The sequence below is a fragment of the Desmodus rotundus genome, chromosome 9 (genome assembly GCF_022682495.2).
Source record: "Desmodus rotundus isolate HL8 chromosome 9, HLdesRot8A.1, whole genome shotgun sequence".
Lineage (NCBI taxonomy): Eukaryota > Metazoa > Chordata > Mammalia > Chiroptera > Phyllostomidae > Desmodus > Desmodus rotundus.
In genome coordinates, this window is record NC_071395.1 from 77678325 (window position 1) to 77691598 (window position 13274).

Consider the following 13274-nt stretch of genomic DNA (forward strand, 5'->3'; position numbering starts at 1 on the left):
AACCCACAAAGGGTAGTAAACAGATTCCCTCATCCCAGCTGCAACAGGTAGACCAGGGATGCTGGTCCTGAGTGCTGACAGACACTCTCCCGCCCTGGCCTTTCCTTCCCCTTGTCAGGCAGGAAGTTCTAGGACGAAACCAGACCCAGCAAACCGGTGCCCTTCCATGTCAGCGCACCCGCCCTGATCAAATGTTTCCCACCAGGCTCCCAGCCCAGGCAAGGCTGAGTCCTGTGGCTTTAAACCCAAAACCAGTGCTTTCCTCTGTGATGCCAAAGTAGATCCAGGAGATCTACTTTGTAACTAAGTAACTTCCACTGATCAAATCCCAAAGCCGGAATCTTCACCACTTTCCAACTACTCATCACATTCTCTCTCTCCAGAAATCGGAAAAATGTGAACAACAAAACAAAAAACAAACCTACTTAAAACAAGTCTAACTGCGTAAACTTCAGGATTATGTTTCCTCACAAAACTGCTCTTATAAATTCACTCAAGGTTCTATTATCGCCTAATTACAATTTTTATACAGCTATTTAATAAGTGTGTGCTTGGAAGCCAGACAACGAAGCTTCGGTTACTTTTGCACCTTCCACTAAAGCAAGTAGAAACAGGACTACCTTCCATCAACGATTCTTAAAGATGCCAGAATTCTCTTACTTGCTGTTTTCTCACAGCTCCAATCAAGGTGAGAGGAACCAGGCAAAATGCAGACTTAACATATATGGTCATCCGCAGACTTTCTTACTACATAAAAGGGGAAATTAATAAAAGAAGAAAAAAAAAGCAATACTACACAGCATTTTCTTTCCCCACCATAATTTTTCAATTTTCTTTAGAGAAATGCCAGCCAATAACTAATTAGAACCATACCCTTTGTTATCCCAAAGGGAAGAAGTATACGAATGGCCTTAAAGAACAAATGTTAATGAGAACTTTAAAAAAATCAGTAATCTGGAACTCTGGTTTATCTTCAATGTAAAACAAAATTCTCTTCTTTAGAGCTATTTTTATAGTTGGTGAGACACGGACAGAGTCCATCAGCAAGGAGGTCGGTGATCACCCACCCAGCACCCTGAACTGGGGGTGCCTGGGACTTTTCACTGTTCTTATCATGGAACTGGCATCACAAGCTCGAAGGTTTCTAGGCACCCCAATTTCAAATGAGAAAGACAAAAACTCAAAATTACGGAAAAGGAATCTGTTCTACACGTCTTCGGTTTCCAGCGGAAAATAACTCCTTTCAGAGTGAGTGCGCGGCTTTTGTAATTTCCAAGAGTATGTTTTCCATAAGAAACACAGCTGGAGCCTTTTTACCTGGTTGTATCACCTCAAATAAGAACGTTTCTGGCATAAGATCTTGAGTTGCCTATTCATGAGCATCCAAGAACAGAAACTGCGGCCTCAAAAATGGACTTGTTTTAGAGAACAAAGTAAACAGAAAAACTCGGAGCAAAATAATAAAAATTGTAAATGCGAACACCGCAGGGTTTGGGCACACGTACATGCTGAACTGTATTTTCAAAGGAGGGTCTGCCTGGTGTCATCTGGACTCTCAACCTGGCAGAATCAGCCGGCCCGGGCTAGGACCACAGGCCACATTTTTTCGTGCCAAGGGACTGGCCAGGGCATAGAGAAACAGGCATGGCCTATATCCTACCTAACGGCCTCCTTTTTCAAGAAAAAGCTTTAAGCGTTTGCAAAACATCTCAATTTGCTGCACATTTCCACTACCCAGCAACTGCATTTCTCCCACTGTGAAAATCACAGCGGGCCTCAGGTCTGTCACGGTTTCCCGTCTCTGTATGTTTGCAAAAGCTAGAAGTCACCGGCATCACCCAATAAGGACATTATTTAACCCAGATTTTGGTCTACGATAGAAACTTGCCATGATGGTGAAAATATTATTTGGTAAATCACTTTCTGAACATTATTCCTCCCCAAAAGACCTATAAAAACGACCACTTAGGAAAACAAAGGGTTCCATACTGTAAAGCAAAAAAGGACTAGCCGTTCCTATTAATGCACTAGCAAACGCATAAATCAAAGATGGGCAAAATCACCTACAAAGGGCTTAAAATGCCAAGTTTTGCCTCTGTGTGGTTAGTGAGCCCATGTTTTTCCAGTGTTACATGTACAAACTGTATTTCATACTTTAAATCCCAAGTCTGTACCTCACACTGCTTCACGATGGATGATTTACTGGAGACATTTGGGGTCACAGAATAAGCCTCCTGCTCTCACTAAATCTAAATCATGCTTCTCAACAAGATTCTATACACATAAAACAAACACACGGTTTGCCGTTACCATCCTCCCCAGAGGGGCCTTAAGGCCCCCCGTGCAGCCCTTCTCCTGTCCATAAACCAAGATTCTCCTCAGAAAAAGGCCTGGACTCACACGTTGCATACCAATTAAGCAAGAGCACCCCAAAACTTTTTCTGTTTCAATTCATGATAAAAAAAATTCCTCAATTCCTCTTGCTAAAACAGACATCTTCATCCAACAGATACACTCAAAAACCCAAACTAACTTCGGCAGTAAACTGGGAGGAATGAGAAGTTGACAGCGAAGTATAAATAAATTTCCCCAAATCCTCGTTCTTCTGGTCAATCTGCACCTATGGAATCAGCTCAGCATTTAATTCGAAGCTTGCCAAGACGGCAGTGGCCCACCAACCAAGCAACTGAGATCTGCAAGAACGGTCTGTTCCTGTGCCTGGGAGGCATCTGGGGAGAATGGCTGGACAGCCAGACAATGAAAAGCTCCCGGGTGGCCACCAGTTCAGCCGCGGTGCAGAAAGAGTGGGAAAGGTAGAGGAGTGAGTTCCTTTCTTGCCCAAAGCCACGGTCGGCAGCCACCTCCCCGGGGTGCAGGGCGGCCTGTCCTCGGCCTCTGCGTCCAGGGTCCCAGGGAGAGGGGGGGGGCCCAGAAAAGCAGATTTCTCTCGAAAAGAAACTTCCTGGTTTGAGCATTATGGGTAGGGGGCTAGCGCCCTCCCCCACCCAACACAGGTATCCGCCAGGAGTCCAGTTGCTGAAGGAAGAAAGCGGCCTCTCCCGGCACCTCTGGCCCCGCGATAGGAGTCACGGACTCCGGACCCCCAGCGCAGCCACCCCCTACGCGAGTCTCCCAACTTGTGGGGACAGGGCTCTGGACTCCTCAGGACGCTTGCCTGGGTCGGAGAACCGTAGAGTGTCAAACTTCCCGGCGGGCGCGGCCTGGCACAGGCACCGAGGAGTTCCCGCGGGAGCCTCCACCCGGCGGGGTCCCGGGTAGGGAGGCGGGCACAGGCAGAGGAAGGGGACACTGAGGGACAGGGAGGGAAGCGCGTGCAAAGATGAAGGAGGCAGAGGGTACAGTGGGGTGGGTTGGCCGACGAGGAGCGGCGACGACCTGGCTCCCAGGAACGCGCGGGGTGTGCACCCAGGCCGGGGGCGCCGAGGAGGCCCGCGCCGCTCACCTTCCTGTGCTTCTCCTTGTAGGGCAGCGCCAGCCACGGCATGTCCCGCACGAAGTCCTGCCACTGCCGCTGGTCCTGGTCCGAGGACACGAAGACGATCTCCAGGCGGCGCCGCGGCTCCGGCTCCGCGGCCGCCCCTGCCCCGGGCCCCGGCCCGGCCCCGGCCCCCGGCCCGGCCGCCGCGTCCCCCCGCAGGCGGCCGTAGAAAGCGGCCAGGCTGGCGCTGAGCTGCGCGCAGGGGGCGCTCAGGCTGCAGCCGAAGTAAAGCCCGAGCAGCGAGATGCCGCGGGCGCTCAGCGAGTGCACGTCCACCTCCTCGCCACCGCCCGTCACCAGCTTCTCGCCGAGCAGCTCCTCCAGGAAGCCCGACATCCTGGCGCACCGCAGCCCCGGCACGCGGGCGTGCAGGCGGCGGCGACCCGGCTCTCTTGGTCCGCAAGGCTGGCAGAGGCTGCGGCGGCGGCGGCGGCGGCGGCGGCGGCGGCGGCGGGGAGAGGAGAGCCCCGCCCACACAGGCCCGCCCTCGCCACGCCCCCTCCGGCCCGCCCTCGCCACGCCCCCTCCCTGGCTGTCTCTCGCCGCGCGGTTTGTCCCGGCGATACCCGCAGCTGTTGGGACACCGGGTGCCGGCTTCCACCGCGTGGCCAAAGTGCTCGGGAAACAACCCTAGCGTGGAAGCTGACCGGAAACGCCCCATTCTAACAGGAATGTCCGGGGCCTAAATAAAGAAGGGCCCGCTGAGCCCGCATTTCCGAAGCTGCTGGACTTGGCCTAGCCCCTCCATTTCCTCTCCCTTTCCAAATTCTCAGTTCTCTCCGGACTTCTCCAAAGATTCCCACGGTCCGTTCCCCCCGCCCCCCCCCCACCGGAGTTCTCTTACCCTTTCTTATTCCTCTCCCTCTTCTCTCTCCCTACACAAAGCATAACTGTTCGGCAATTTCGTACCCCACTGACCTCTCGAAAGGTTTGTAGGAATTACCACCTTCCTGACTCAGGCTGGGTCTCACTGGGCACTTACTTCTCTGTATGTTTTGTATTTTCTCCTGTGAGAGGACTGGAGGATGCCACCTCTTATATTTCTTTTGTAGTTTCTGATCTGATCTGGTGCTAGGCACACGTGAGAGAATCCGTAATACGTAAAGAAGTATTCTCTCCGTTGTGGGTTGATCGCAGGTCGTACTGTGGGATTTCAGGCCACAGCCGCAGTGGCCATTCCCCACCAGCGAGTGGCTGTCTTCCTTGTCCGTAAGTGTGTGCAGCAGATGCCGCAGCATCTCTAAATCACTGCTGGCTGCTCTCCTGACTGGGTTCCATGGCTTATCCCACGTCTGTTGATAGTTCAGAAAAATTCTAGGGATTTTTTTTTTTTTTTTTTTTTTTTTTTTTGCCAGCTGGCAAATGCTACCCTAGGCTAGAGAGAACCTGGATTAAACAGGTGGTCTGCGGTAAAGTTGCCAGCCACACACACACACACACACACACACACACACACACAATGTATTCCACGCCCACCCACAATCTATGACCTTCAGTGTGTGTCTGCTCAACTACCAACAATCCAGCAAAAAGAAAAAAATGCCCCTCTCAGGCCCTCCACCGGCCCTTCCGAAGTTTTTTCTTGGGCATCTACCGCCATCTAATGGAAATCGTGAAAAAGAAAATGAGATCTACCAGAGCCCAATACTGTAAAAAGAGATACTTGGCAGCCAAGCAGAAACTTGTGTTATTTTATAGCGGCTTTACACACACACAAACACACACGCAAATTACAGCACGCTTTACAGAGTGCATTTAAACCTCAGAATAGAACCACAAGCTTTTGGCACAAATTTTGATGCCTAAGGTTTTCAATTTTTCTAGCATAGAACAAGGAATTTTGCTGGTTTTCAGCTCAGTGAAATGTTACCACAAAAACCCATGCAGTGGGTGGTGGTGCAGCCAAGAGTGGACTGGCAATCTCTAAAAAAATTATGTCCATTTTCTTATGGACATACCTAACATTGTTATCTACCTAACATTGCTGCTCATTTCACAAATAGGATCTTTGGACTGAGGACTGCCTTTAAACAGGCAACAACCGTAGCACAAACACACCTTCTGAGTTAATTTTTAGCGTGTCATGCCAAAATTCTGGACCCCCGCAGGGACAGAATTATCATAAAACACAGAAAGCATCACTTTTTGATGAAAACATGTTAAAGCTATTAACAAAACACACATTAAGTTATTAAATATCTTTAGAAATCCTGTCAATGGTTTCATGCTTTATCTTCTCACCCAAATCATATTCGAAATACCGGCGTGTGGGTTACATCGGGCACCTCTGACAGCATGCGAGGCAGATTCCCACATTCTAACACTTTCACGTGAACACTGAAGAAATGTGAAACGACTCCAAGCCCTTCTACCCTACGGAAGCCAGAGGGCAATCTGGTGTGGAGGCAGGTGAAGAGGGGATTCGGGGGACTGCACATCTGGGACAGTAGTGAGGTCATTATTAAAGCACTTAACTCTGGTAAACTAGGTGCAAGTCCAATATAAAGAGCCGGTTTGTTCAGCATTTTACTTCTATTATTTTACAGGAAAACACTTTCCACTGGAGAGTGTCCAAACCAGCATCTGGCACCTGGGAAAGTGAGAGTTTGAACATACTGCACATGAAATATAAATAAAATGTAGAGAATTGTTGGCTTGGTCAGGGGCCAAATATCACAGCTGCGTTTTCAAGGGGCGTGGAAAGAGGGGATTTGTGATGGAAAGGATTCCAAAATCATAATTCCAGTGGGTGTTTGTTACCAGAAGAGGCCCAAGGAGACTCATTGGGCTTCCTGAAAAGAAGGGCCAACATCCTCTGGCCTGCTGAAAGCACTCTCTCTGCTTCTGTAGTTCAAGAGATCAGCTTCACGAGACTGTCCTTACTGGTATTTGGCTAGTTATGTTACATGAATTGACTGGCTATTCTGAAAACTATTATTGTTTTACAATAGTTATTAAATAGTTCTAATGTCAACATGTCTGACATTGAACCGAACAGACGTACTACAGAGTTTTCCTGTTGGGATGTGGCGTTCTAAGGTATATGATGTCACACAAAACATGCACAGAACAAATACGTATTTGTCACCTTTAAGATTCATGAATCACATTCATTGATCTTCAGGGGAAGTGGCATTTGTGCACAAGGATGTATGTGTGCAGATATGTATTGATATGCTGGTGAAATGAGAAAAACACTGGGAAGAGCCTCATTGTGTTATCACTGAGGATAACACAGTTAGGCCACTTTCATCACCACGGATGTAATCTGGCCTCTGAAAAGAATTAAGGAGATTTCTCTGTACAGTTATTACTCTTGTTCTCCAGAGAACAGAAACAGGATAGCTAGACAGATTTATTATATGGAGGCCGAGAAGTCCCCAAATCTATGGTCAGCCGGCTGGAGGCCCAGGAGAGCCAGTAACAGTTCCCGTCAGGGTCCTGAGGCCTGAGACTCGGGAGAGCTGATGGTGCAAGTGCCAGTCCGAGTCTGCGTTTGGAGGCAGGAGGAGACCTGTGTCTCAGCTCAAAGACAAGCAGAGAGAGTGAATGCTTATTGCACCGCCACCTTACTTTACTTCTTCTGTTCTACTCGGGCCTTCAACCTACTGGATGAGGCCCACCACACTGGGGAGGGAGGGCGACCTGCTTTACTCAGCCTACCTATTCACATGCTACTCTCATCTAGAAGCACCCTCGCAGACATATTGGGGATAACATTTAACCAAACATCTGGGCACCCCGTGGCCCAGTCAAGCTGACCCATCGAAGGCTCCCCCTCGTCAACGTGGCAGTTGTGCGCATCTCCTTAGACCACACTTACTCTCCAGCGAACACGGGAAGGGGTCCAGTTCCACCCAGCGTGACACAACTGTCCTGTGTACAACCGAAAATGCACTAACCCCGTCAGCAAAAGAGGAGAGAGAGTCTTCTCTTTGACATCCTATAACTTAAACACTATGATATAAAGTCAATCATCTTATGGTACGTGATAAGGGAATAAGAGAGAAGAAACAAAGATATTTGCCAGACACAAATATCCACACACAAACATATTCGTAACCACATAAGGAGGAAATGCTTATGATGGTTATAGCTCTCATTTCTGTAACTGGTCGTGTGATCATAGCTGGCAGTTACATCTTCCTTCTTCTGCGACCCTTTCTGAATCCCCTTGGCCTTCAGCAAGCACCTCAGCTGGTCACAGTTCTTTACCTGGTGAAGTGACCTGAACCTTTATTTCTGAGGGGTCTGCGCCATTATAGTCCCAGCTACATTAGGTTGCTGCAGTTTTCCACTGATCTTAATCACCGAGTACGGTAATGAAGAGACCTCTTGCATTTCAGAATACTCTTTTTCACCCCCTTGTGGACTAGTAGCCCAATTTCCCCTTGGCAGTCAGGATCCATCACCCCGCCCCACGCAGTAACTCCTTTCTTTGCCGGGTAATTCAGAGGCTCGAGAAGCAGCTGGATATTCACTTCCAGTGCGGTGGAATCATCGTGCCTCCAGGTGGGAGCATTTTTCCCTGAGGGACGAAGATGTCTAGGCCAGCAGAACATAAGGTTGTGGGAACAAGGAGCCAACAGTTTGCCAGTGGGTGACTGAGGTGGTAGTGAGTGATGATGCTCCCATTTCCACCCCTCGATTCCTGGACTCATCACATCCACTGACGTGGAACATCTGTAGATGCAGCGCAGGAGAAAGTAAGGTGCAGAATGGGTAGGCGGTCCTAGGCCACCACTTGTAAATTTTTAAATGGATAAAAACACCTATGTATATCCTCACAAACATAATGTTTACATATGCATGAAATATATCTGGAAAGATATTTAAGAAACAGTAACAGATTGCTCGGGGAAAGGAGCTGAAGGAAATAAATGCGAGAAAAATATGGAAGCTATAATTCTAGTCCAAGAAAAAAGTACTTTTTGAAATTTCAAAAAGAACTTATTCAAAAGATCAGAAACTATAAGTGGAAAAGGAATATTTAAGTACATTGGGACATCGCAAAGTGAAAGAGAAAAAATGTACCAAAATGCAAAATGTTACAACAAAACTGAGGTACAAAATGAGCGTTTGATGATGAAAGCTTGCCAGGTCCCCATAGTTCAAAGAGTAATGAACAAAATTTGAATTAAAACGGATTCAAACAATAAGTTGCACTCTGTTTCATTGAGAGTTCCTTGTGAATTATTTTACCTGTAGATTAATGCTATTTTACAGTTTTCACATCTGTTTTATCTTTTCCTTTTTAAAAAGTTGGTCTTCTGCCGCCAACCCACTGATAAGGGGAACTGCTTGATAGAGAGGTAAGTGAAGCAAAATAGAGAGCTGGGAGCCGAGCAGGATCAGGAGGAAGGAAGGTGAGGAAGGGTCTCGTCCTCCCTGCTGATAGCAGAGCGTGCTGCTTATCTTTCTGGCACCAACTGGGTATGTCATTTTTGGAAGTAACCATATTGCTCTTTTTATTCATTTTCTCCCCTAGAAAAGCAACAGGAGTCTAGTTCTTGAAGCCTCCTAACTCTTTTCTGAGTCAGAAGTGCAAAGTGCTAGAAAAGCATAACGCATATTTCTATTTGCCTCCAATACTTTTCAGATCAAACCTCGGGTTCACAACTTCCCATCCATGCGATCCCCTTGCAGACGTAGCCCAAGCGTTTTCCAAGTCTGAAGTCGGCGCAAACATTCCACCAGACTGCCAGACTGTTTGCCAAATCTCCAACGACCTTTTGTAAGCAAAGCCAAAGCAATAGCACAAGAGACAGTAAGCAAATCTGTATTGCTGGGCGTGGGTGAGTAAATACAACTTCCGAAGAATGATGCCCTGGGAGAGACCCGCCCCAGCACGCTGAGACCGCCCACCGAACCAGCCTAGAGTCCAATGGCCCGTCCCTGGAAAGGGCAGAACAGGGCACTTCTGTCCTCACAGTGGCTATCACAAGTCAAAAGCAAAATGAAGAAATAGTGATAATAATTCCTACTAATTTACACTTGACTGAGGACAGGGCACAAGTCAGAGAAATGACGGGGAGCCAAAAAGCCCAAACTCATCTCCCAGACCCCACAGAGCCCAGGTGACTGAGAATGATTCTGAGCCATCACTTCCAGATCCAAAAGAGATATCGAAGCAGACAACTGGGAATGGAAATGTTCGACTAAGAACTAAACTTGGACTGAAACATATGTGTCTTCCTGGGCACTAGTTGTAAAAGCAACACATGGAGTTCAGATCTCGTCCTGGCACGGAGAAGAATTCTGAGCAGCACGTGCTGGCATTTCTGTGCTGTGGATGGTTTGGGGAAGAGCAAGGTAGGAGGCACGAAGACCCATGGGTTCTAGTAAATGAAAAATGACTGGAGCCCAAACTACGGCAGTGGCAACGAGTACACAAAGGAAGGGGTGCATTGGAAAGCTAGCTAGAAGGTACGTAGGGGATGCAGGAAGCAAGGCATCTAAGACTAATACAGTGCATGGAAGCACCATTCACCCAGATGGGAAACTCAGGAAGAGCAGCTTTGAGGAGGAGAGTAAGTTCTAATTTAAGTTCACCCAAACCTCACAGTCCCAGAACAGCCTACACCTGTGGATGCGCAGGAAGAGCCACACCCCCTTAGGGAGCCTTCTAGTCTGCCTCTCCGATCTGTTCCTCTGAGCTCAGGGTAGGGGAGGGGCTGATTTGGAGTTCTGATTTTTTTTTTTTTCCTAACTGCTACCCTGATGAGTTCAGACTATTCCTTGCTTCTGAGTCTTCCTAATGGGGAATGAGGCATCAGTCCTTCGCTCCCAGTTCACAAGCCCAGAGTGTTTCCTGCCAACCTTCATAATGATCCTGCCCCTGAGGCTTCAGAGAGCCCACCTCATACCTAAGTGCCTGCTCTTAGGCAGGGATGGGAGTTCTCCCCTGACACCCAGGTTGGCTTCAGCATCCTGCGTCCTGGTTCTGCTCTCAATCGTACACACTCTTGTTGTCCGTACGAGGCAGCAACTCCCAAGCAGTGTGCTCAGTGCTGGGTTTTTATTATTCTGCCTGGTCACAGCCTACTTGCCAGTGTTTCCTCCAGACTAACAGCCCTCTTGAGTGACGGGTGACTCAGCTAGCTGGAGAAATTATAACAACCTTTTGCCTCGTTGCATCGGAGAGATCAAGATGGGTCATCAGTAGCTCTGCTGGAGCCATTTGAGAAAATTTGGCCAGGGTTCTCGTTCTCGCTGCATTTGCTCAAAACTGCACGGTCTGATCTGGAAATGTGGCCTCAATATGGCTGCCAGTGTTCCTGTCCAGGCACGAAGGACAAAGGCTTCATACGTTGGACTAAGTGAACGTCCTTGAATGGGCCATTCAACACATCCACCTTACTGCAGAAATAATGCTAGCCCTTTGTACAATGGCCCCCAACCCCCAGCAAAAAACCCGGCATTACCTTCTGGAGGGTGGGCCCCTGTAGTACAGGCTTCCCCCACTAGGTGAGTATTCTAGGAATTCATCTGTGTCAGTGTATCAGCTGGCATTGTTGTGAGAGGCTGTGTTTGGCTTCAGTGAATGTGTTTTTGAAGACTCTTTCAACTCGTTTGCCCATTTCACGATGGGTGATTTATGAGCGCACCTGCCCACACCGTGCTGAGTGTTCAGCAGTTTTTGACCAAAAAACAGCATGACCCTTGTGCCCCACCCTCCCCATTCACCTAATCTTGCCATGCGTAACGTTTTTGGTTTCCCTGGATGAAAAAAATCCTTAAGGGGAAATGTTTTACCGATGCAGAAGAAGTGAAACAAAAACCGGCAGAAGCACTAAAAAGGCATCAAAATCGACGAGTCAAAAACTGTTCTGAGCAGTGGAAAAAATGTCTCAATGGGTGCATGGCATCAAATGGAGAGTGCTTTGAAGGTGACTCAAGTTTAAACATGTAAGAATAAATACACAATATTTTTGTAAATAAATTCCAGGGTTTGGGCTAAATTATAAGTGGTTTTATGTGAAAAAAAATAGTTAAAACAAAAAATACAGAACTCCACTCACCCTGCCTGTGGCTCCAGCAAAGCTGCACCCCTGCTGTCCCACTCCTAGAAAAGTTCATTGCCAGTCCAGGGCATGTCCAGGCTTTCTCATTCAGCTACGAAAGTAATATCAGACACGGAAAGCTCTGGGCTGGGGGAGGCTGGTGAGTGGGAAGAGGGGTCACCGATGCCTTTGTGCATCGAGGGGAAAGCAGAGAAACAAGTCTGCCTCCATCCGGGTCTTCCACTGGTCAAACGGTCCCTGGGGCCTCCTAACAAATCAAGCATCAAGTCTGCTCTGCACTTGGCAGGACGTGGCCATCTGGGCTGCTGCTGGACCTGTGAAGCTGAGCGCCTTTCTTCAGAGCTGAACAAAAGACCAGGGGGAATCAGTGGCTTTTTTCCACAACAAATTGGTCCAAAGCCCTGGACACCAGCCCTTTGAGGAGGCGTGACTTGCTTTAAAGTTAGACATGAAGCTAGCAAAGTGCCGCTGCCTCTCCCTTCTTCTCCAGCCTATGGCCACCCTAGAGTGGGCCCCGAGACCCATGATGTACTCCAGGCTCGTTAGCCAAACAGTTGTTACCCATTTCAGTGGGGCTCCAAGTCGTGTGAACCTACTTCCAGTGACAGGTAATTGTAGGCAATGGCTACTACTTGCCTCACTTGCTGCTGACCTAAGAGATGCTGTAGAGGCATCTTTGGGGGACCTAGGGCTGTCTAGGAGGGACCTCTGGGGAGAAAGAGACAGGTGGTGTGGCAGTGCGCTGAGGTAGGGGCAGCCTCTGCCCAGGTGTAGCATATGACCCATCATTCCTTCCTGGCCAGCAACTCCAGCCAAACAGGTGTGCAGGGCTTCTGCAACCACACGGGACAGGCAGTGCAAGGATTGAACCAACTCTTGATTCCTAAACATCCTTAGATTTCACCTCTGACCTATACTCCTCACATGATGGAGGATGGTGATGATGGTGGACATTGTCACCTTTTCAGAGTAGTTCAGCTCCTGTTCCAGCCCAGCTACAGCCACAACTTCTTAATATCTCCTCCTCCCATGAGTTTCCCAGATGCCATATTTCCATCCTTAGCTCCTAGCTATACTCTGGCTTTGGAGGACATGGGTCAAGGCCCTTTAAATACAAAGGCACTTGCCCAGAACCCACTAGTTACAGTAAATCAGTTGGCTACTCAAGAGTAGCTACGGGACCGTATCTCCTACCAGCAACGGGATTATTCAGACTACTCACCGTTACCAAATTCACATACAACTCAAATCCACAGAGGACACACTGCCCTTCTCAACCTGGACCTCCACATTCCATCCCACTCATGCCATTTCTTTTACTTCTGGGCTCCAGTGACATACTGAGGGAACAGCAGGCCAGTGGGGGTCTTGGGCACCCAAGGGAGATATGATCGGGCCCTCCTCCAGTTCAGCATCTGCCCGTTTGTGCCACTACCTGAAGTCCTTCAAGGGATGGTCACCAACTCAGTGTGTGCAGACTCTTCCTACAACACTCCCTGTGAATCTAATTCATCTTTAAATGTCCCTTGTTGCCGTGGCTGGTGTGGCTCAGTAGATTGAGTGCTAGACTGCAAACTAAGAGGTTGCCAGTTCGATTCCCAGTCAGGGCACATGCCTGGGTCGCGGGCCAGGTCCCCAGTGGGAGTGTGTGAAAGGCAACCAAACACTGATGTTTCTCTCTCTCTCTTTCTCCCTCCCTTCCTGTCCCTAAATAAATAAATAAATAAGTGTCCCTCATTCTCTCTGACCAC

General features: G+C 48.5%; 1 protein-coding gene across 1 annotated transcript in view; it reads right to left on the reverse strand.

The window, feature by feature from the left end:
* The window catches only part of NXN (nucleoredoxin), a 140585-nt gene extending 136647 nt beyond the window's left edge, over positions 1 to 3938 (reverse strand). The window contains exon 1 of the mRNA XM_024564674.3: positions 3464 to 3938. Within this exon, the coding sequence (XP_024420442.2) occupies positions 3464 to 3835 (372 nt within the window). The 5' untranslated portion in view covers positions 3836 to 3938. The remainder of the gene's footprint in view (positions 1 to 3463) is intronic.
* Positions 3939 to 13274: the final 9336 nt, after the last annotated feature.